The sequence below is a fragment of the Nerophis lumbriciformis genome, linkage group LG07 (genome assembly GCF_033978685.3).
Source record: "Nerophis lumbriciformis linkage group LG07, RoL_Nlum_v2.1, whole genome shotgun sequence".
NCBI classification, from domain to species: Eukaryota; Metazoa; Chordata; class Actinopteri; order Syngnathiformes; family Syngnathidae; genus Nerophis; species Nerophis lumbriciformis.
This window is the reverse complement of record NC_084554.2, coordinates 20169853-20194542: the sequence shown is the minus strand read 5'-3', so window position 1 is coordinate 20194542 and position 24690 is coordinate 20169853. Positions and strand designations below refer to the sequence as shown.

The 24690-nt window shown below is 37.6% G+C and overlaps 1 protein-coding gene across 5 annotated transcripts; it reads right to left on the bottom strand.

Moving 5' to 3' along the window:
* Nucleotides 1-961: 961 nt before the first annotated feature.
* trdmt1 (tRNA aspartic acid methyltransferase 1) lies at nucleotides 962-23647 on the bottom strand. Of its 5 annotated transcripts, XM_061965705.2 has the most exons (12): nucleotides 23509-23647; nucleotides 22750-22859; nucleotides 22587-22663; nucleotides 21068-21139; nucleotides 19106-19171; nucleotides 18494-18563; nucleotides 11917-11985; nucleotides 10553-10737; nucleotides 10418-10438; nucleotides 4355-4412; nucleotides 2613-2745; nucleotides 962-2299 (listed from the first exon to the last, which is right to left on the bottom strand). In XM_061965705.2, exons 1-12 carry the CDS (start codon nucleotides 23570-23572, stop codon nucleotides 2199-2201), a joined length of 1026 nt encoding a protein of 341 aa, XP_061821689.1. In that variant the 5' UTR covers nucleotides 23573-23647; the 3' UTR covers nucleotides 962-2198. The 5 variants fall into 5 exon arrangements, with proteins under 5 accessions (XP_061821689.1, XP_061821686.1, XP_061821687.1 ...); XM_061965702.2 differs by having other exon boundaries at nucleotides 10418-10737; XM_061965703.2 differs by having other exon boundaries at nucleotides 10418-10737; nucleotides 11926-11985.
* Between the last annotated feature and the right edge of the window lie 1043 nt (nucleotides 23648-24690).

Below are 24690 nucleotides of genomic sequence, written 5' to 3'. Positions count from 1 at the left end.
ACACCAGAGTCCGTTTGGAGAGACTGGAGGAGATGCAGACGAAGAGACAGGGCTGCAGCGCTGGGACGGACAAGCTTCACAGTGTCTCGGCTGAATGAGCAGGTATCGGACACCTCAGTCTCCTTAGATGCATCCTCGCTCATCCATGCAGACTGGACACTGGCCGACAGCGATCTCTTGGTTGCTTTGTTGGGTCTGCTCCTATGCTCCCTCCACCCCAGCAGATGATGGCGTGGAACACCGCAGAGGCCACCACAGTGTATATGTTTCTTTTACTTTTTATTCATAGCTGTATGTAGAAGTGGCTGGTTGCATCAGATCTGCTCTTTTAATGTATTTAACGTCCTTTGTGTTCTTTGATGTTTCCCTCTTACACACATGTAAGAGTTATGTGTGCTATGGCTATTAGTTATTTTTTCCCTTGGCCTCAGTCTGGACCCACTCTCCAGGGGCCCAGGCTTAGACCGATTTATTTTCTCTCCCCCCCCCATTGTTTACCTGTATCTCACCTTTTTTGTAAGGGGCGCCAAAAGTTGTCAGACCCGTCAGCGATCCTGTTCTGTCTCCCTGTAATGTTTGTCTGATCTTGAATGGGATTGTGCTGAAAATTTTAATTTCCCCTCGGGGATTAATAAAGTATTTCTGATTCTGATTTACCTCGCTTTTCATACATTCCATTTTTTGTAGGATTTGGTTTTTGACTAAATGTTTTTTGAATAGATTCAGTTATCCAAACATTGCAACTAACAAACCAGTTTGTTTACAAACGAAACTAGTAAGTTAATGACTCAGTCAATGTGAAGAATGAGTACAATTTATTTTAAAGCTTTGACATTAAAATACATTTCCTCATACATTACAATCCCCACCACAGAATCACTGAACCACCTTCATAATGTGTGTGGTTTATTAATTGATACAGGATATAACACAAACAAGACGATGACCAACTTGCAGTCACTGCACAACTCTGTGAGCTAGATTTAGTAGATTTGGAATGATGTAAATCAGTAATTGAAAGAAAGAAGTGTAAGTTTCCATCCATTTTCTACTGCTTGTCCCTTTTGGGGTCGCGGGGGGTGCTGGAGCCTATCTCAGCTGCATTCGGGCGGAAGGCGGTGTACACCCTGGACAAGTCACCACCTCATCGCAGGGCCAACACAAATAGACAGACAACATTCACACTATAGGGCCAATTTAGTGTTGCCAATCAACCTATCCCCAGGTGCATGTTTTTGGCGGTGGAGGAAGCTGGAGTACCCGGAGGGAACCCACGCAGTCACGGGGAGAAAATGCAAACTCCACACAGAAAGATCCCGAGCCCGGGATTGAACCCAGAACTACTCAGGACCTTCGTATTGTGAGGCACATGCACTAACCCCTGGTCCACCGTGCTGCCCCGTAAGTTTCAGTATGAATGTTTTTTTTTTTTAACCTTTGATGTATAAGTTACAACCTACTTCCATTTTATATTAAAAAGCATAAACACGTTAAAGTTGATTTAAAAAAATATATATTTTTCAAGGAGTTGGTGAAACGTCCACTATGGTGGACAACATGCGTAAAGTTTATTTAATAAAATATTACATTATACGAAAACATGAAAAAAAACACTATAAGATGTGTTTAATTATCTTTAACAATATGTTGCCATATTTCAATATATATTGTTGAAAGTATTACAAAAACATTGCGCCTTCTGAGTTATTAAAAAATTACTTTTTTTGAATGATAGGAGTAATAAACACAAATGATTGTTGTAATCTAATAAAACAGATTTACATTCCCATAAAATAAATTACATTTTCAAAAACAACAATACTAGACAATGTAGTCAATATCCAGCCAGGAATGCATGACGCCCAATTTAGTGGACATATGTTAAATCACAATTCCCTCAGAAATGTTGTGCATATTCTGCATGACTTCTCTATAGTCGTCTATCTTGTTTTGATGATTGTTTTGCACTTCCAACAGCTGAACAGGAGGTAGCAGTATACAACAAGTCTTCACTGTAGTGATTGATGAACTTTGACATCATAATTTATGCATGTTATTTGGAATATTTCTCTACTGTAGATCTCAGTGTGCATGAAACAAATAATCCAGATTTAATAGGAATTGTCAAATACAAGGCAGTACAACTAACCTGTACAAATGATAATATACACAAGTACAAGAAAAAAGGAGTACTTCTGCTAGGAAACGAGCTCTTGTAGAAGTGAAGCTACCAGGACAACATTAAGACTGTTTCCGAGGACTTTGTAACGCTGCTGGGTTGAAATATGTGCTGGAAAAGCTGAAAAACAGACAATAAAAAGACACATTTATTTATGATATCATAGTGTCAGGAAACTGCAGTATATATATATTATGCTCTCATCGTGAACATTAAAGTCACATTCATCTGGGATCTTTGAAACAATCTTCTGTAAATATACTTTAGCAAGTCAACTGCACGATAAGGTACAAAACGTGAGACACAAAGAAGTAATCTCTATGTAAAATGTGCACGTTTATATTAACTGCAGTTAGCCAGTCAGTGTTGTCAACATAAACGGGTTCAAAGTATGCAAGTAGAAAGATGACGGTATGAAAAATACTTAACTTACAGAAAGTTTTGGGGAAGCCCATCATGTTGGCGACTTCTCTGGGAGTGAAATAACGCAGCTTCAATTTTTGGAGCAGCTGCAGTTTTTCTTCTTTTTCTGAGCACTGATTTAGATGCTGAAACACACTCTCCATCTACATTAATACACAAAATATTAATATTATAAACAAAACAATCATATCCATTGTACAATGACATGATGAGGAATCCTCCTTTTTTTTAGAAAACACTAAAAACCGTCAATGCAAATATAGATGCAAAATATAAAATATATTTCAACTTTACTTGATTTTTTTTTTTTTACTTTAAATACCTTTAAAAATAGTTTTTGTTCTGAGATAAAAACAATTCTAAGAACATGGATGAAATGAACACATTCCATACTTGACTTTCAAACATCTGAACATATTAGTATTTATATCATATTATCATGCCATACTACCAGAATTTACATAGTCAATACTTATGAATTTACACAATTTGACAGTTATTCAATACCACAATAAAAAAAAACTGAAACCTTTTAAATTGACTACCTTGTTGAAAATTGTCACATATTTAAGATCACTGTGCTTCAACATCTTTTTGCACAGAATATAAATTGCCGTATCAAGAGGTAACTATGCATTCAAAAAATAATAGTGTTCTATATACTCCCAGTATATCAAAACAAACAATAATGTGCTTATAAAAAACAGCCATGGCATGGAGCCTTCAAGATTACAAAACAAACAATATTTGTATTAATATTCTTTCAATATGGTGGTTGTGTGATGTCATGTCATTTGTAACGATATAAGCTAATACAAAGGCTGAAACATATTTAAAGACAAATCTTTGTGTTTTTATTTTAATATTCCAGCCTTTTCCCAATATGTTATGTATTTTTCCTATTTTTGTTTTTTTATTTTATTTCTACAATGTGCCATAACAAAAGAGGTGCATTCAACAAATGGCCCGCAGGCCACACATTCCATTCCTGGTGAAATAAGTAAAGCAGTGATGTTCAAAGTGTTGCTAAACGACAGAAGAGTGTCTCTAAAATGTGTTTTCTTAGCACTTACGAAGGTCATAAAAGGTTGGCTTGCACGCTTCTAGAGGTTGTCTACACGCTGTGTGAATATGTTCATGACCGCCTATATTTGAGTATTGAATAAATGCTTGAGGCAAGATACACTTTTCTTTCATGTGTAGTTCTACTCGCTTGCTGAAATAGTGACAAAGTGGCTAAAGGGCATCACAGACCATTTCTGCTATGTCTTATTCTCTGGCTATTGAGGTGTGTTGTGAAGCGGAGTTAAGCCACACCTACAGTTATGCTACACTAACCCCTTCCATTATCATTTGTTTATGAGCAAGGGCCAACTGCAAGCACCAAATTTGTATTTGTGACAGACTTTCTCAAATATTTTTTTTTTTATGGAAACACTGGATCATTTTTCTTGTCGACGGCAGGTATTTTCTTTGGCATTGACTCAGTGCTCACAAGGCAAGAATTGAAAGATTGAAAATTGTTGTACACTTTTCTGTACTGATGATACTGAAAAAAGCAGAAATCAATGTATTTTTGTACGTTGATATCAACTTGGTATCGAAATAGATACTTTTAACAGCCCTTGTGTACACTGTACCTAATGTATATTGCAGTAGTGGACAGATACATACTGTACATGTCCATCAGCAAACAATGATTATTTAAATTAGTCCAGTGGTTAACAATGATGACAATATTTCCAAACATACCTTTGTTTCCATGCAGCTTTGGAGTACTGAGCCAGTTCCTTCCACATACCGTCCATACCTTTCAAAATATAATCAAAATAAAAAATGTGTTGCTGTGGTCGACTCCAGGTTAATGCAGTACTGCCATGCTTTTATTGTGACGCTTACTTTTCCCCAAACAGGAAGTCGGTGTGTGCATGTTTGTTTTAATAGACAGTAGTTTTTACTTCAGTATCCCGGTTTAACCACATGATTTAATGTGTGAACTACATCTACCAGCAGCTATAGTAAGTCTTGAAGGGAAACTGCACCTTTTTTGAAATTTTGCCTATCATTCACAATCCTTATGTGAGATTAAAAAAAAACAGATATCTCTCGTTTTTAATGCATTTTAACTTGTAAATAAATGCTAGGAATAGGTGTCTATTAATGCAGATAATGGGGATTCGATCTTTTCTGACTATAAAACGTTCTGAAAAACCTCCAACAATGCTTTATATACATTCTGTAGGTATATATGTAATGTAGTAACAAGCACATTAAAAAACATGTAATATTTACATACTTTGGTCTTTTAAGCGTTACTGCATTGATTTTACAGAGCGCATTATGACGTTCGCTATTTCTTTAAACAACAACAACTACTACTACTAATCATGGCAGACTTTGTGAGACCAAACAATGCTACTTTGGGAGAAAGTTTTTACAGATCCAGTTTTCGAGTTTGCCCAGCCCCTCTGCTCCTTCTCTGAAAAAGTGGAGGATGTCATCAGAAAAATGAAGCTGTCCACCTGTACCCTAGACCTCTTCCCTTCAGTCCTGCTTAGGACCAACATCTCTGCAATCTCTCCGCTCATTACTAAAATTATAAACCACTCCCTCCTGGTTGGCCATATCCCATGTGTAATAAAAACTTCTGTCATAAGACCAATTTTGAAAAAAATCACCATGGATCCTCAAGTTCTTTCCAAATACAGGCCTGTCTCCAATCTTTCATTTCTGCCAAAGGTTTTGGGAATAAAGCTCAACCTCAGGATCACCTCAATAACTACCTTTTTAAAATGTTCCAGTCTGGTTTCCACCCCAGCCGTAGCACAGAAAACAGCCCTGGTCAGAGTCACCAACAACCTCCGGATGGCAGCAGATACTGACTCCTCATCTCTACTTATCCTCTCAGCTTTTGATACAACATTGATCACCACATCCTCCTCCACTGCCTGCACTACACCATTGGACTATGAGTACATGTTCAGAACTGGTCAACCTACATTACTGGTATTCCCCAGGGCTGGGTCCCACCCTGTTTTCCATCTCCATGCATTAGCAGGCATGGGATATAATTTCACAGTTATGCTAATGACACACAGCTCTGCCTCAAGACAACTCCCACTCCTTCTTCTTCTCTGCCAACTTCCACACTTACCTCCTGTCTGGAGGAGATTGAAGCGTGGATAAAGCTAAACTTCCTTCAAATAAATAGCTGCAAAACAAAAGCCATATTAGTGGGCACACCCCATCAGCTCCGCCTTTCCAGCATCTCCCTCTCCCCATTTGTCACCAACCTGGATATTAAAATTTACACTCAAATCACCTTTGACACCAATATGGGCGAACAACCTCTGAGGAAGGAAACAGTTGTCGCCGAAAACCGTCAGGTACGGAAATAAACACACAGGTCTGGCTATAAGAATAACAATTTGCACATCAAACGTCCTTCTACCACCTCAACAACATTGGCAAACTCCATCCAACACTCTCCTGGGAGATACAGACAAGCTTGTCCACACTTTCATCTCCTCCAGGTTGGACTACTACTGCAATGCACTCATCATTGGGATCCCTGGGGAAAGTGTCCAGAAGCTTCAATACATCCAGAACAGAGCTGCCAGGATCCTGATGGAGGTGCACAAACACGACCACATCACCCCTATCTTGAAATTGCTTCACTGGTTTCCTATTCCGCTCAAGATTGAATAGAAGGTCTCCCTACTTACCTAGCAGTGTATTCATGGACACAGACCCCTTTAACCTTCAGGAACTCCTCACCCCTCAAACCTCTGGGCTCCACACTTTCCCTCAGTTGAACATGTACAAACCCCGTTTCCATATGAGTTGGGAAATTGTGTTAGATGTAAATATAAACGGAATACAATGATTTGCAAATCATTTTCAACCCATATTCAGTTGAATATGCTACACAGACAACATATTTGATGTTCAAACTGATAAACATTTTTTTTTTGTGCAAATAATCATTAACTTTAGAATTTGATGCCAGCAACATGTGACAAAGAAGTTGGGAAAGGTGGCTATAAATACTGATAAAGTTGAGGAATGCTCATCAAACACTTATTTGGAACATCCCACAGGTGAACAGGCAAATTGGGAACAGGTGGGTGCCATGATTGGGTATAAAAGTAGATTCCATGAAATGCTCAGTCATTCACAAACAAGGATGGGGCGAGGGTCACCACTTTGTCAACAAATACGTGAGCAAATAGTTGAACAGTTTAAGAAAAACCTTTCTCAACCAGCTATTGCAAGGAATTTAGGGATTTCACCATCTACGGTCCGTAATATCATCAAAGGGTTCAGAGAATCTGGAGAAATCACTGCACGTAAGCAGCTAAGCCCATGACCTTCGATCCCTCAGGCTGTACTGCATCAAGAAGCGACATCAGTGTGTAAAGGATATCACCACATGGGCTCAGGAACACTTCAGAAACCCACTGTCAGTAACTAAAGTTGGTCGCTACATCTGTAAGTGCAAGTTAAAACTCTCCTATGCAAGGCGAAAACCGTTTATCAACAACACCCAGAAACGCCGTCGGCTTCGCTGGGCCTGAGCTCATCTAAGATGGACTGATACAAAGTGGAGAAGTGTTCTGTGGTCTGACGAGTCCACATTTCAAATTGTTTTTGGAAACTGTGGACGTCGTGTCCTCCGGACCAAAGAGGAAAAGAACCATCCGGATTGTTATAGGCGCACAGTTGAAAAGCCAGAATCTGTGATGGTATGGGGGTGTATTAGTGCCCAAGACATGGGTAACTTACACATCTGTGAAGGGGCCATTAATGCTGAAAGGTACATACAGGTTTTGGAGCAACATATGTTGCCATCCAAGCAACGCTACCATGGACGCCCCTGCTTATTTCAGCAAGACAATGCCAAGCCACGTGTTACATCAACATGGCTTCATAGTAAAAGAGTGCGGGTACTAGACTGGCCTGCCTGTAGTCCAGACCTGTCTCCCATTGAAAATGTGTGGCGCATTATGAAGCCTAAAATACCACAACGGAGACCCCCGGACTGTTGAACAACTTCAGCTGTACATCAAGCAAGAATGGGAAAGTATTCCACCTGAGAAGCTTAAAAAATGTGTCTCCTCAGTTCCTAAACGTTTACTGAGTGTTGTTAAAATGAAAGGCCATGTAACACAATAGTGAACATGCCCTTTCCCAACTACTTTGGCACGTGTTGCAGCCATGAAATTCTAAGTTAATTATTATTTGCGAAAATAAAATAAAGTTTATGAGTTTGAACATCAAATATGTTGTCTTTGTAGCATATTCAACTGAATATGAGTTGAAAATGATTTGCAAATAATTGTATTCCGTTTATATTTACATCTAAAACTCATATGGAAACGGGGTTTGTACATACACTCTCCAATTGATGTTGCTTTATAATACTTTTTACTACCGTATTTTTCGGAGTATAAGTCGCACCGGAGTATAAGTCGCACCTGCTGAAAATGCATAATAAAGAAGGAAAAAAATATATATGAATCGCACTGGAGCCCAGCCAAACTATGAAAAAAACTGCGACTTAGTAGTCTGAAAAATACGGTATTAGTTTTTAAAACACTTATAGTTGTTTCTTGGTTATCTCCTCTCCATTCTGTAGGACTTTGAGAGTCCAGAAATATAATGTGTATTATTCATTAATATTACTATTATTAAATAATGATCCAGAACCTTATATTTTTCAGCTTGAATATAAGGAGGATGAACTACAAGTTTTAGAAGTTTTGTGATTAATATATAAAGCTATAGTGAAACACTAAGCATCATGTAGCAGTATTGCTCAGTGCTAATCAAGAAATACAGACTACAGAATGAACATAATCAAATATACACTTTATGTGGAATGTCTGCTCTTAGTAGGACGCTGACCGATGGGATGTTTATACATTTCAGCACAAGACTCGTGTTTCCCATTTCATTGATAAATTAATTATAAACCTCACTCAAGTACAAAAAAAAGGTGACAGCACACAAGCATATTGTCATGTCTTTGGGTCTAAGTTGAATGTCATTACCAACTTCTCGGCTTATGGCTACAACCTTCTACTATACAGGTGAGAGGCATGATTTATAATTTAGCACAAACTTTCACCAACTTAGAGGTGATGCAGCATCTCACCGGCTCAGTATGTCAATAGCTGCATAAGCTAATTACCTCTCTGTGATCAAAGCGCCATGTTACTAAAAGTAGTTCCTCTGTGTTAGCTCTTATAATAACAATGTCGTTAATTCTTGGTTAATATGCAGAGTTCTGTTGCGGTTTTTGGATACATTTTAGAGGGCTTTATGGGCGGAATAAATGACTCCCATTAGCTACGTTGATAGCCGTCTAGTACAAACTACATATTACAAATCAGAATGTGTGTAAAAAAGAAAAAGAAAAACATGTGATGTTGTCTCACATAGGGAGAGTGAATTATAGGCAACATTTCAAAAAGTGCAGTTCCCTTTAAGTCATTGTAAATATAAAACAGAATACAAACATTATATATTTTGACACTGTTGAGTTCCTCAGGAGATGATCAGAGACTCTTCAGCTTGCTTATAGGTAGTTTCTCTTTTTGTTATCCAATGTGTGTTTGTTGTGCTGTCATTTTTGTGTTATTGCAGTTTGTCTTCTTTCAAGTGGGATTCAAGATGGCCATAATATATTTATTTAGTATTAGCCATTATTGCATTAAAACAGTGATTTTCAACTATTTTGTATTATGAGCCCACTGGGGGACAGAAATATTCCCCCAAACCCCCCGGAGTTGAATTACTATATTTTTTATTTATTTGTACAACACACTGTGTGAGTTACATCCTTTATATAATCACCTTATTATCAAAGTAAATTAATACAATTAGGAGCTATGAGCTTACATCAGCAACAACTTTAACCCATTTCCATGTTAAGTTTATTAAACTAATTTGTAACATTTAAAGACTTTTCTGTCTGTGTGATTCGTAATACACATTAAAAAGTGCAAATGATTCACTAGGTTATATATTTTTTATAAATCTAACAAACATTGCAAATGTTTTTTGAACTGTAAACGTTGATTTCTTTTCAGAGCTATGACTTTTTGTTTTTGTTTGTTTGGTGCAAAATTTGCAACAATATGACGATTTATTTTTACGTTTCATACCTGTCAAACAAAATGTTATATCTCTCCACCTCTGTTAGCTCTCTACACTCTGTGAGCTAGATTTAGTAGATTTGGAATGATGTAAATCAGTAATTGAAAGAAAGAAGTGTAAGTTTCCATCCATTTTCTACTGCTTGTCCCTTTTGGGGTCGCGGGGGGTGCTGGAGCCTATCTCAGCTGCATTCGGGCGGAAGGCGGTGTACACCCTGGACAAGTCACCATCTCATCGCAGGGCCAACACAAATAGACAGACAACATTCACACTCTAGGGCCAATTTAGTGTTGCCAATCAACCTATCCCCAGGTGCATGTTTTTGGCGGTGGGAGGAAGCCGGAGTACCCGGAGGGGACACACGCAGTCACGGGGAGAACATGCAAACTCTCAAATAATGAAAATCTCTCCTGCTGCTTCTGATGTACCCGACACCTCGGCGTGACCCTCCCAGAGGATGCTGACCAACTATTTGAGAAACACTGCACTAAACTAAGAAGTAGAGGGCCACACGATAATGGGCCTGTGACTTACAAATGATCTGCATGTTTGAGACCCGTGACAATTGACTCAATTGAGACCGTCCAATTCTGTTTGTAAGCATTACAATAAATAAACATGTCAGAATAACTGAGACCTCAGTTCTGTACTCACCCTTTGGTAAAGCAGACAGACCTGCGGCAGAGAGGCGTTACAATATCCAGGATTAGAGCGTAACGCAACAAAGTTTTGTGAGGAATAAGATATTGATCAATGTTCTCTTCTGCCTCCAGGAAATCTTGGACTTGCCTGACAGACAAATCAATATTTTGGTTCATCTTTCTTAGAGCTTCGTTTGTGGTCTCCAGTTTATAAAGCACATTAGCTTTGCTGTGCTCCTCTTCTGGCAGGCATGGAACTGCACTAAGAGCATTTGAACCTTCAGCTTCTTCAGAGGACTCTTTGTCAGCAATGAGCACCGAGGAATCAGAATTCTACAAGACAAATGTTTTACAAGATGACGTCAGGTGCAGCAGAGGCTCATTTGGAAGCAAAAACTACATCACAACATTCCATTACATTTTGAGGCTATATACAGTATGTGCTCAAACTTCCTTCACATCATTAATCGCATTCAAATACTTATTTCTCTCGGTCAAATGCAAAATAATTCAAAACCATTAACATTTTTTTTTTACACTTGGTTTCTCCTACTTACAATAAAACTACCATTATAGATGTGCTTAAGCTTCCTTCACATCATTAATCAATAATAATAATAATAATGGATTAGATTTTATATTGCGCTTTTCTATTATTAGATACTCAAAGCGCTCACAGAGAAGTGGGAACCCATCATTCATGCTCCTTGCTTTTCTCACAATCATTACTCTGACGGGTGAATTTTTCGGAGCTCTATTGACTGTTATCTTCTATTTCTTACATTTATCAATTATTGCAGCAATCGTGCTTTATTTTGCAAAAAAATTCTAGCTGATGCTCTTGTAGTACATTCCAGTCTTGCACAGGTCTACAATGGTGCTTAACGCTTTAGTCGCTCCCATGGTAGTGTAGCGGTTTGAATGTGTGACAGGTATAATTCGTACACAAATATCAAGAGTACTTTCTTCAAGGGACAGGACTCACTTGTGTGTTTGATGGACATAAACACTCTGTGGGTCACAATGCTTGCTACTTGCTAGGGGATAAACTATTTATTTCTCTCAGTCAAATACAAATTAATTTATAATCATTATTTTATGTTTTTATTCTGGATTTTTTACAGTTGGTTTCTTCTATTTACAAAAAAAACTACCATAACAGTTATGTACTGGTAATAAAAATTAGTGGCGGTTAAAATATTTATTTTCCTCAGCATGTACTGTACATATTTGGAGAGGTTAGAATGCAGAGGTCATTGGCCAATAAATCTCTGCTGCTGTTATTTAGCATTTGACAGGGTTAATATCAGACAAGCTCTGCTTGTTTACACTCCTTTTGAACATCTTTAAATAAAATGTATTGATTGATTTTTAGCAAATGTTGAGATTTCATGTACTTTAATGAATACAAAAGTGTGACCTTTGTTGTATGCCCAAAAATACATTACTGTTTCTCCTGCTGGAATACAATAATAATAATAATAATAATAATAAATATGAAATTCTGCTTACATGTCTCACCATGCACGGTGAAAGCTTTGCCATCAGGAAGTAACGCAGTCTTGAATTTGGGATCCCAACCTGAACACATAAGTACAGCATATTGTTCTGTCCTTATTTTTCTTGAATCAATGAACACAATGTATTTTAAATATCCATCCATTTGTGGGGAGTTATTGACATAATTTTAAATATTACCAACAATTTACAAAATATTTATCTATGAACTAGTACAGGGGTGTCAAACCTCTTTTTTTCGCGGCTACATTGCAGTTACAGAATTATGAAAGAATATAATGCAAATGTATACACACCTCATTAAATTGTTACACCTCATTTTACCAACAAACCTACTCAGTGGCCTCGTGGTTAGTGTCCGCCCTGAAATCGGTAGGTTGTGAGTTCAAACCCCAGCCGAGTCATACTAAAGACTATAAAAATGGGACCCATTACCTCCCTGCTTGGCACTCAGCATCAAGGGTTGCAATTGGGGGTTAAATCACCAAAAATGATTCCCGGGCGCGGCCACCGCTGCTGCCCACTGCTTCCCTCACCTCCCAGGGGGTGAACAAGGGGATGGGTCAAATGCAGAGGACACATTTCACCACACCTAGTGTGTGTGTGACAATCATTGGTACTTTAACTTTAAACTGATAGAAAACTTGCTTTGGAATTGGACATTTTTTTTGACAATATTTCCAGGCTTTTGGGGCCTTGAGTTTGACGACTTTGTTCTATTGGTTGACCGACGTGCAGTGTGGGGTCAGTCCCTCAGTGACGGTGTGAATATTTGTTTATATGTGCCTAGGACTGCAAAGATTCATTGACTAAATCAATTAATTTGAGTGGAAAAAAATGTATATTATATTTTATTGCTTCGATGATTTGTTTATTGGGTTTGAATAATAAAAATTTATAAAATCTCTGCCGCATCGAGTGCCAGGAACTTAAAATTCGCAGACATTGTTTCGGCTCTAATGGAGCCCACTTGAGAGTGGTGGTGTGTGCATGTGTGGGGCAACAAGTGGGGAAAAAAAATGGAGATGGCTCAAAGAAAAACAACTACGAGGAAAAAAAAAAAGCAAAGGGCCCAAAGAAGACAAACTAAGCTAACAAAAGTTTTGTGATCAAAGTGAAAAAGACAGCCATCATGGTGGTATGTATGCACTGCCAAACAGAGCTAACATTTCACAATATCAAAACATTGGTGATGCAATGTGTCTATGAATGTTCTCATTCATCCAGGTCATTGTCATCTCAGGGCATTCAAATCAATCGCAACTGGACTGTTTGGTTTGTCTTACATCCGAGTAGGCTTCATTGGTTCGTGCTCATAGACTTAGACTGGTCAGATCTAGTCATCGATGATGCAACGTTATCCGGAAAGCATTATGCATATTTAACAGCAGCAAACACGCAGAATCAAGGTAAAAGTCTATTTTATGTTTGACTTGCATAACGAATGTTTTATTCAAACACTTGTGTTGTTTGTTCAAAAATCAAACACCACTCCTCCAATTAAAATGTTTATTTATTAAATACACTATCACTCAATTTAGAATATGTATATAATTAGGATACAGAATGTGTTTTCATCTTATTTTTCAACACATTATTATGTGCTAAATTAAAAACAAACAAAATGTTAAAATTATTTTGATATGATACTTTATCAGAGAGCCTTTTTGTTCTTTATTTATTACTGGATTTTGGACTACAGTTTTTTGTACTTTAAAAAAGTATATACCGGTAAGTAATATATAATGACACTCTAATGTTAAAAGTGCAATTTCAATGTTATTGCATTTAACAGTAAAGTTCATCAGAAAAATCTTTACTTCAACTATTTTCCCTAAAAGACGCATTGAAGCTACAAAGTGTGTTTCATTCGATCACTCAACTAATAAAACAAATGAATGGATAGATTACGTACTAAAACAATGGATAGCTTCAGCCCTTATGTTTGACTGAGCGTACAGTTCCACATTCACACAAGGACATTTAGGGTAGCCTCCAGCTCGCCTAAAAAAATCTTGCTGTTCCATTCCAACAACTTTTTAGCGGTGAGAGGAGGAGGACAAAATAACATATTTAAAGTCCACTCATAGCAAATGAGCAACTTGTTTTTTAATAAAACTCACCAAATGCTAAAAAAACATGAAAGTAGAAGTAGAGGATCAGGAATTGATCACAAACTTATTATTCAAGCATCAGCTGACAATAATTATTTAGAAGTTGAAGAAGTGCTAATTTTTCATGTTGTTGACATAATGTAGTTTTGCTTTGCAGTAAAATCAAAGTAATTGTGTTAATATTAGAAAAAAGAAGAATCTACCACAAAAGAACATTTGGTTCTATGCTGAAGCTTTGAAGTAGGGGTTGGCGTATCGATCTAAATAGCTATTGCTTGGATTTACGTGACGTCACGTCCGGCTCATTAAAATGGGTGGTGGTCAAGCCAGCTTCTGTTCTCAATGGGTACTAGGCACCATTTAGAATCAATTCGAATACCCTTCCTCCCCACTTATTTTTACCTTCCCTCCATGGTTTTGCACTTTCACGTCAATCAAGAAGTGTTCAAATTATCCGTCAGATAGGGGGGAAGAGCGAAGTACCTCTCTCGAAGCGAAGTAAACTCGCAGACCTCCCAACACTATTGGACAACCAGATGACCCTGAAGGTCCCACAGTCAAACCTAGTGACAAAGGGAGACCGTGCTTTCTCAGTGATGGCACCTAGGCTATGGAATAAGCTCCCTCTGAATATTAAGTCCGCCACCACTCTGGACTCTTTTAGAGCACAGCTTAAAACTCACCTCTTTACCGCAGATTACTTTTGATTTATCTGTTCACTGTGAGTCTTAAATATTTAGTTTAGATCCCTTTGTGTATCTCAGTCTCTGTTTCTGTTTTTTTTTGTTTCTCAACTCGGGCTGATGTAACAGTTGGTTGGGGGGCGCATAATAAATGAAAATAACATAACATAACATAACTATTGAGAGCGAGGAAAGGATGGCAGACCAGAAACCCAGAAAAGCGTACAAATGTAAGTAATAAGCATTATTAATGATTTTCATTTAGTCAGACTTCAAACATTTGCTACTGCACGTAAATATTGGCTTTACACACAAATACACAATGAAACACATTTTAAATACCGCAAACTGATGCGCTAGCACTTGTATATTTTGCCAAAACGTTGTCTTCTAAACAGTCGTCTTTAAAAGACAGGCAAAAGAAAACAAGAGAAGCACAAGCAAAGCTGAACATCGCATGTGACGGCATCTTGAAAGTAAACAAACATTTGTCGCATCTAGGGATGATGTTCGAAAACCGGTTCTCGATGCTTCGATAAGAAAAGAGCCGATTCCATGGAATCGAATCCCTTTTTGAAAAGCCACTATACCGTATTTTCGCGACCATAGGGCGCACTGTATTAAAAGGCGGCGTGTCAGTTACGGGTGCTATTTCCGTATTTAATGCATAAATAAGGCTCAGCGTATTTTTGGGCGCAGGCATGGTTAAACATACGCTAGCTTAAAACATACGCTAGCTTAAAACATACGCTAGCATGCATGGACGCTGTTTTAAAAAGGCAGCAGGAGCAAAGCTGAGTTGGGTTGTACTTTATTGAAGTACCGTATTTTTCGGATTATAAATCGCAGTTTTTTTCATAGTTTGGCCGGGGGTGCGACATATACTCCAGAGCGATTTATGTGTGAAATTATTAACACATTACCGTAAAATATCAAATAATATTATTTATCTAATTCACGGAAGAGACGAAGCAAATGTCAGCAATCGTCACACACACACGTCAGCGGTCGTCACACACACATCAACCAATAGAAATTATGCGGGGGCGGGTCATGGCACAAGTGCATTGTGGGTCATGATGGCGGTGTATTGTGAAAAAAAAAAAAAGATGCTACATGCTACTACGTCCGTACCTAGGAAAACGGATAATTTCAACATTGGCGGTAACTTATAAAAACTGAGAAGGGCTGAACAAAAATGGCACCGAAAAGGAAATCATATACTGCAGATTACAAGCTGGACGTAGTGAAATATGCAGCAGAGAACGGCAATCGAGCAGCAGAAATAAAGGACATACCAGAGGCGACACCGGGGAGGAAGATTTCATGGGATTTAGCGATCGGGAGTGACAGATTATTTGGTAAACGTAGAGCATGTTCTATGTGTTATAGTTATTTGAATGACTCTTGCCATGATGTGTTGCGTTAACACACCAGGCACGTTCTTCAGTTGGTTATTTGTGCATCATATGGCGTACACTTATTCAGCCTGTTGTTCACTATTCTTTATTTATTTTAAATTGCCTTTCAAATGTCTATTCTGGTGTTGGATTTTATCAAATAAATTTCCCCCAAAAATGCGACTTATACTCCAGTGCGACGGATATATGTTTTTTTCCTTCTTTATTGTGCATTTTCGGCCTGTGCAACGTATACTCCGGAGCGACTTATAGTCAGAAAAATACGGTATTTATCAATGTACTCACATTATTTTTTGATCAATCCTCATCCACAAATCCATCAAAGTCCTCATCTTCTGTGTCCGAAATGAACAGCTGGGCAAGTTCTCCATCAAACACGCCAGATTCCCTCTCGTCATTTTTAAAGTCAGTCTCGTTGCCGTGGGGCTCCTCGGAAAAAGTAAAAGCCGACTTCTCTTGCCCCGTTGTGCGTATCGATTCGCTACCGTGCTGGTCCCCTTCTTCTCCACAGTGTGCTTCACCGGGATGTCGAAAGTGAGCGGCACCTCGTCCATGTTGGTGATGTGTTTGTCGGCAATTGTTTTATTTACAACGCACATAGCAGCACTATTAGCTCACTGGGGGCGTGCCTTTAGCGTCCTCTCTCACCTGAAACCTTCACCCTTTAACATCCGCATGCTGTCCTCAGTCACGTCCGCCTTTCCTTCATATATACAGCGTACCGGCCCAGTCACATAACATCAACGGCTTTTGGAACTCAGTGCACACACAACAACCTATCTGGATTCGATAAGGAATCGGTTTGATAAGAGGATTCGATAATGGCATCGACATCGATAATTTCTTAACGAACATCATCCCTAGTCGCATCTGAAGAAGAGGGGTGGGGGAGGAGAGAGAATTCGAATTGAGCCTTAGCCCTTCTCGAAAAAAAAAAAGGCCATTGCTTGCGTTGTTTTCGGCTGTGCGAATTGTTGAAAACGCAAAAAGGATAAACGCTTCTTCAGAGTTCCTCGAGAGATAATCAAGAAGGGTGAAAAAGTGCAAGATTTGACGAAAGACAACATGAAAAGTGGCACGCACTCCAGTCCAATGGAGCAAAGTCGACGAACGCGCAATTTTGCTGTTAACAATTCGTTAAAGGTTTTTTTAATATATTTTTAACGTTTAGTATTTTCAATTTAAGTATTATCTTGATATTATGTGTATTTAATCTTGCTTTGGAGTTCTTAAAACACATTTTTGCTACGAGTGTTTCGTAACGCACCGAGTCGGCGAGTCCAAATAAAATAAAGCAAATGTGAGCAAAACCTAAAAGTGTTAAGCTTTTACCAAAGGGAGCAATTATAAATGAAGCTCTCAGCGCATACACAATGTCGACATCTATAGTTATATTTAGATAAAGACGGGGAAGAACACGGGTACTTGTAAATAGCGCGTGCAACAAAAAAGTAACGAACGTGGCTGTAGACGCAAAGATAAATCATGAAATGCAAACTTACCCAGGCAAAAACGATGCATATTTATTTGGGAGAGTCTTGATAACAATTTCCTTGACCCAGCCACACACAAAGAAGTTGTAGACCTCCATGCTTTTCCAAGTTTCCATCTGTTTTGTGGAGCACAAGGTAGTTCGACATGTCTGGGTACTCCACCGACGGATAATCCTTGATATCCCTCGACACATCTTTTTTTGATAACATATAGGGATCTATTTCATTGCATAGTTTGATTTTTTTGCCTGTATCTGTTTTTTGCAGGAAGATCTAGGCCCCTTGCGTACTCAGATATTTTGCACAACAGCCATCTTGGCTTGGTAGACCAGCGTCTTTTTCACTTCCGGGAAGAAGTCAAGTGACGGAATACAAGCAATAGTATAGATAGCAGGTATAGATAGTAAGGTGAATACTAATATCAGATTTCTACTATTTTGGTGGGATTGTTACTTTGTTGCAGTCTGACAACGTCATACATCAATTGATTTAGTCAATTGTCCTCAAAGTTCCTATTCTCTATGTGCAAACATACAGACTCGCCTGACGATTCAAGTATGGGTGATACTAGTTCTGTATTAATTTGGTATCGGATCAATAGCAACATTCTCAGTATCACCCAACCCTACTTTGAAGACAAACGTTTCGAATCCTATTGCCCCTTTTAATGTTTTTAGTGTTTCTTAAAAAACATAGGAGTGCCAACCTTGAAGTTTACAATACAACAACACATGTCACGATAAACAGACCCACTTTTCATAGAAATTACATCTTTGACTCAAACCCAATTCAATATTTCTTAGCAGTTGTAGAGCTAATTATAAATGTGAGAAAGTGCAAAACAATAATATTGTTCTTACACTTGTGGGCGAGACCATGACCTCCTTGTAAGTGTAGCCACATTTGCTCAACACTTCCACTAAATGTTGCCTGCAAACATAAAAAAATAATGTTAAAATAATGCCAATCTTAATTAAACATCATTTTATTTAAATTGAAATAAAACTAATTTACCGGTACTCAATTAATGATATATTATGTAATCCTATTAATAATTACAAAATTACGTACATTTACTCACAAAACAACCAAGTGTGTTTTGACTTTGTAGAAATAAGCAGGTATAGTTTGTCCGTTAGATAATAAAATGTATAACAAGGTGTGCGTGTGCACATTTTATTCATTTATTGATATCTTACTTGTGTTGGCTGTCTACTGCCCCTCAATCCACTGTATGAACTACTTTTACTTCAATTCATATTTTTATTTTATATTGTTTCTTTGGGTAGCAAAATAGTTTCTAACAATATTGACTTTACTGCATAATTGATACGTTGTGCAATAAAACATGATTTAACTAATGCACACCTGAGTGCTTTATACAATATCCAAAACATTATTCAAAACAGTATCCTGCAATTAAAATATCGTTGATTACAGTCTGTATTACAAAAATTATAAATAATTATTACCTGGCAGAGGAATTCTCAAAACCTTTGACATTTTCTAGCAGGATGAAGCGAGGAAGCTGGTGTAGCCTGACAACAAAAACATATGAATATTTCATGTTAATATAATATTTATATTAATTTATTATCTATAATATGTATGTTTTATGGTAATAGAGTAGAGGTATTTAAATTATTTAATATATGTTTTAGGTTAACACAATGTTTATAATATGTATGTTTTATGTCAATACAATATTTATAATATGTATGTTTTATGTTAATGTTTTTTATAAACTGTATGTTTTAGGTTAATACAATATTTATAATATGCATGGTTAATGTTAATAGAGTATTAATATAATTTTAATACATTATAATATGTTAATACCTTATAAAATGAATGTTTCAGTTATTACAATATGTATAATATGGTAATAAATTATAATATGTGTCTTTCATGCTAATACATTATCCAATATAATATGTACTGTATGTTTCATGTTAATATGGTATTTATAATACATATCTATAATATTTTAACATTATACTATATTAAAACATCTATAATATGTATGTGTCATGTTAATACAACATGTATAAGATGGTAATACATTATAATGTGTGTTTCATGTTAATAAAATATTAATTTTATGTGTGCTTCATGTTAATACATTATCTACAGTATAATATGTATGTTTCATGTTAATACAGTATTTATAATATTAATACATATCTATGATGTCAACACATTATCGGTAATATGTTAATACTTTACAATATGTTAATAAGTATGTTCATTCCACACTGCAAAATAATAAAAGTGTGTATGATTCCTGCTGATATTGTATCTGATTAATATCAGTATCAGGCAATACTTTAATCTCAAATATCTGTAAGAGAAAACACCTTTTATCATTAGTGGAGTGTGTGTGTGCGTGTTGTGTTTTTAACTGATTTAAAGTGCTTCGTGTTGCCTGTGTATGAAAAATGCTATACAAATTAAGTTCAGATTGATTGAACACAAACAGACGGAAGATACAGATGGTCTCAACTTTTCTGTCAACATAAGCGGTTGAACATGTATGTCGACATAAGCAATCGACCATACATGGTCACACATGTACTGCATGTTGAGGTGCAGTTTAAGCTGCTGTATGTCACGGTGAGGTGTCATGTTTAAACAAGCACAATAAACTTCCTCTTCCTGGTTCGATCACAAACTTGCAGGAAAAGGACAATATTTGTCAAAGCAGTGTTTAAATAAATGCAAGATTTCAACATCAAAATAGCATCTATTTTTAATCCTTTTGTTTCTTGGTGGTATGTGACTATGTAACGGTTTCTTGGTGGTATGTAACTATTATGCATGTCACCATAATCACTAATCATTTATTGACTTGTAATTATGACAAAACATCCATCCATTTCCTACCGCTTATTCCCTTCGGGGTCGCGGGGGGCGCTGGAGCCTATCTGAGCTACAATCGGGCGGAAGGCGGGGTACACCCTGGACAAGTCGCCACCTCATCGCAGGGCCAACACAGATAGACAGACAACATTCGCACTCACATTCACACACTAGGGCCAATTTAGTGTTGCCAATCAACCTATCCCCAGGTGCATGTCTTTGGAAGTGGGAGGAAGCCGGAGTACCCGGAATGGAACCCACGCAGTCACGGGGAGGACATGCAAACTCCACACAGAAAGATCCCGAGCCCGGGATTGAACCCAAGACTACTCAGGACCTTCGTATTGTGAGGCAGACGCACTAACCCCTCCTCCACCGTGCTGCCCCAAATGTAAACATGTATTTGTTAAATGTGTTGTTTTAAACTGCTATTGCTAATAACGTATGCTAGCTGTTGGTAGTGTTCAGATGAGTTGTCGACATAAACAGTACTGTGTTCCATTGTATAATAATAATAATAATAATAATAATAATATATGCAGAATATAAGCACGTAAAAACAAGAAGAAAAAAACCTTGGTAGAAGTTGAAGAATGTAAAGAAAACTCTTGGTTCTCGGATCTGTGACATCACGATACAACCCCAACCTACACAAACACAAATATTTCAATGGGAGAACAATTTTTCAATATTTACATTTCATTGCAAAAAAACAATATTCAAATAGTCATATTTCAATGTGAGAACAATATTTAAAGGAGAACTGCACTTTTTGGGAGGAATTTTGCCTATTATTCACAGTCATTGTGAGAGACGAGAACATACATATCTTTTTTTTTTAGGAATTTAAAGATAATATATATCGATATACTCAATATATCGCGGGTTTGTCTCTGTGCGATATAAAAAATGACTATATCGTGATATTCGAGTATATGTTCTCACACAGTTGCTTTTAGCTGCGGGCATTACACTGCATGCGTTTCCCATTCTTTCTTGTCTCTCCTTCTCACAGAGACATAAAAACAAGTGCACTTTCTTACATACGTCACGCGTGCAACGTCATACGCCCTCCCCGAGCAGAGAGGTAGCTACATGGGTAACATTAGCTGTGATGCTAACGGTGCGTTGCGAGTGGTAATACGAGAGAGAAGGTGCCAATCTGGTAACAAATGGAGGAAGAATTAATTCCCAAGAAAAACAGCACGGGTCCATTGTCTGGCGGTGGTTTGGCTTCAAGCGGGAATATTTGTTGAACAATTATGCGGCAAAAGCGTTGCTACAAAAAGTAGCAGCACTGCTAAAGTGTAGTATCATTTGAAAAGTCACCCGCTAGAGAATGAAGAGTGCTTGAAACTCAGCATGTCAACATCTCCGTTCAGTGCCACACACACAAAATGCCGAAGCAACAATTTCCAGATCAACACCGTATTAAACAAATAGTCAACAACAGAAGGAGATAACGTCCGCAGGAACCTACCACAGAACGAAGGACATGTACTTTTTGAGTTCCTATTATGCAGCTCATTTTTATTTGAAAGTTTTTGACATATCTTGTGTGACATCATGCACAAAAGTGCATTTTATTTGTTTTTAACTATTGTAATGGCGTTCTGTACAAAAAGTACACTTTAATTTAGTGTTGTTTTGATATGTCATTTTAGTGACATCATGCACAGAAGTGCACTAATAGCTTGTTTTAAAATGTCTCTGACAATCTTGCACTTTCTGTTTTGGAAATGATATGAATGTTTGTGCCACTGCTTAACTGTTTAATAAATATAGTTTTGCTAAATTGACTTAGTTGTGATTTCCCTCTCTGCATGAAAGTTTAAAATGAGCATATATCAATGCAGTATGAACAAGAATGTTTTAATGTAGACACATAGAATCATCCTACTGGTGTGATTATATGCATCAAGTGTTCATTCAAGGCTAAGGCAAAATATCGCGATATATATTGTGTATCGTGACATGACCCAAAAATATTGAGATGTTAATAAAAGGCCATATCGCCCAGCCCTACTTGCAAGATGCTGCTAATGGGAGACCTCAATGAATAAAAAAAACAAGAGTTTTCTTGTCAGAGCATACCTGGTAAAAGGTTGACATGGAGGACTCATCAAAATCACTTCAAAGCACAATTTATTGAAGTCATCAAGTGGTATACCCTAGCAAAAAAAGGAAACAAAGCCAGATTTTTACCAATGAGCAACATATTTCATTATCATAGTCATAATCCTTTATTGTTTTCCACCTCAATGGTCTTGTTCCAGAGTGGCGTGTCTGGAAAATTGTGCTTGTAGATCTGATTAGCAGTTGTGTTTATATCTATAGCCGCCACCACCTGGGCTGATATGCCAGCTTCTAGAGAAGGAACAAAGAGAAAACACTGCACATTACTGCAGTGTCACTACGTTTTCCTGAGCAAAAAATAAAATCTAAAGCTGCAGGGGACAATTTAATCATTGCAATTTAAAAAAAAAAACAACCTAAAGTAGATACGCTAGCCTGCATCCCAGCCTTGTGTGACAGGTGACACAGCGTGATAAAATTATTTTTTTCCTAAGTTTTACTCTGTGCGTGGAATTTGGGTTCCCAAAATATACATGTTAGGTTAATTGCTGCCGGTAAAATAATTGTCTAGAGTGTGAATGCATGAGAATTGGACTGATTGGCTGGTAATAATACCTGGTGTGTCAGTCCAAGGGTTAACACAACTCTCACCGCAAGTCAGGTGGGATAGGCTCCAGCTTACATGTGACCCAAAGAGGACAAGAGGCATAGAAAATAAAGCGAACGTAACATTTGAACTTTTCGCTACGGGTTTCTTGTTAAAATATATGTTTAGAATATGTGGCAGATGTCTAACTTTTCTCTATGCTATGTCGTAAATTAGCTTGTAGAAAACAGCTTTTGTGCGACTCAGACGTCATAACTGTGGCAATATGTATTTATGCAAGAGTCATACAAAACTACGTTTTAGAGATTATTTAAAAAAAAACCACAAACTTACGTTTTAAAGCCTGGTGCATTCCACCTATTCCACTGTATAATTCAAGCACTCGAAGACTTTCCATTTTTGTTCACACAACCAAACCGGAAGTTAAACCGCATCGGAAATACTACGGTAACTCCATTGGGACAAGTGCGCGCGAGCGGAAGTGACAAGACAAAGCAAGGCAGGTTTATTTATAGAGCCCAATTCGTACACGAGGCAATTCAATATCCATGCATCCATTTTCTACCGCTTGTCCCTTTTGGAGTCGCGGGGGGTGCTGGAGCCTATCTCAGCTGCATTCGGGCGGAAGGCGTGGCACACCCTGGACAAGTCGCCACCTCATACAGGGCCAACACAGATAGACAGACAACATTCACACAATTCAATATGATTGGCAAACATATTAAAATGCTAAATTAAAAAGAAAATATTTATAATTCAAGTTTCAAACATAAAATAAATTCATCATAAAAACTATTATAATTAAAATAAAATAGTGCACATAAAATATTTTCAGTTGCCATATGCCATTACAGTAGTCTAACCTGCTAGAGAAAAAGGCATGGATTAATTAGTTTTTTTTAGTATTAGACATTATTCCTCTGATTTTGCAATGTTTTTTAGGTGGTAAAAGGCTGTTGATGTTATTGACCAAATGTGGCAGTTAAAGTTCAAGTCTGAGTCCTTCATTACCTTCAGATTTATAACCTGATTATTAAGTTTTAGGGAGAGAGTCTCAAGGTGACTAATGATAGCTTCTCTTTGTTTCTGTGGCCCAAAGACAACAATTTCAGTTTTGTCTGAGTTTAGCTGCCAAAAATGTTTTTTCATCCACACACTGACCTGCTCGATGGTACGACAGAGTGAATCAACAGGCTGACGGTCACCTGTCCTCAGTGACACGTAGATCAGAGGGGCATCTCCGTAGTTGCGGTTGGACACATGATCGGCAAACTGTGTTACATATTAATGAAAATAGTAAACATCTATAATAAGAATAAATACAATCAAATAACAATATATACAAATATAAATAATATCCGTATTTGTTATATACGACTAGGGGGAAGGAGACGGCACGACACAGGAAGTCTCGCTCAATGTATACGTGGAGTGTGTATGCTACTATGCAGAGGTGTGGACTCGAGTCACATGACTTGGACTCGAGTCAGACTCGAGTCATGAATTTGATGACTT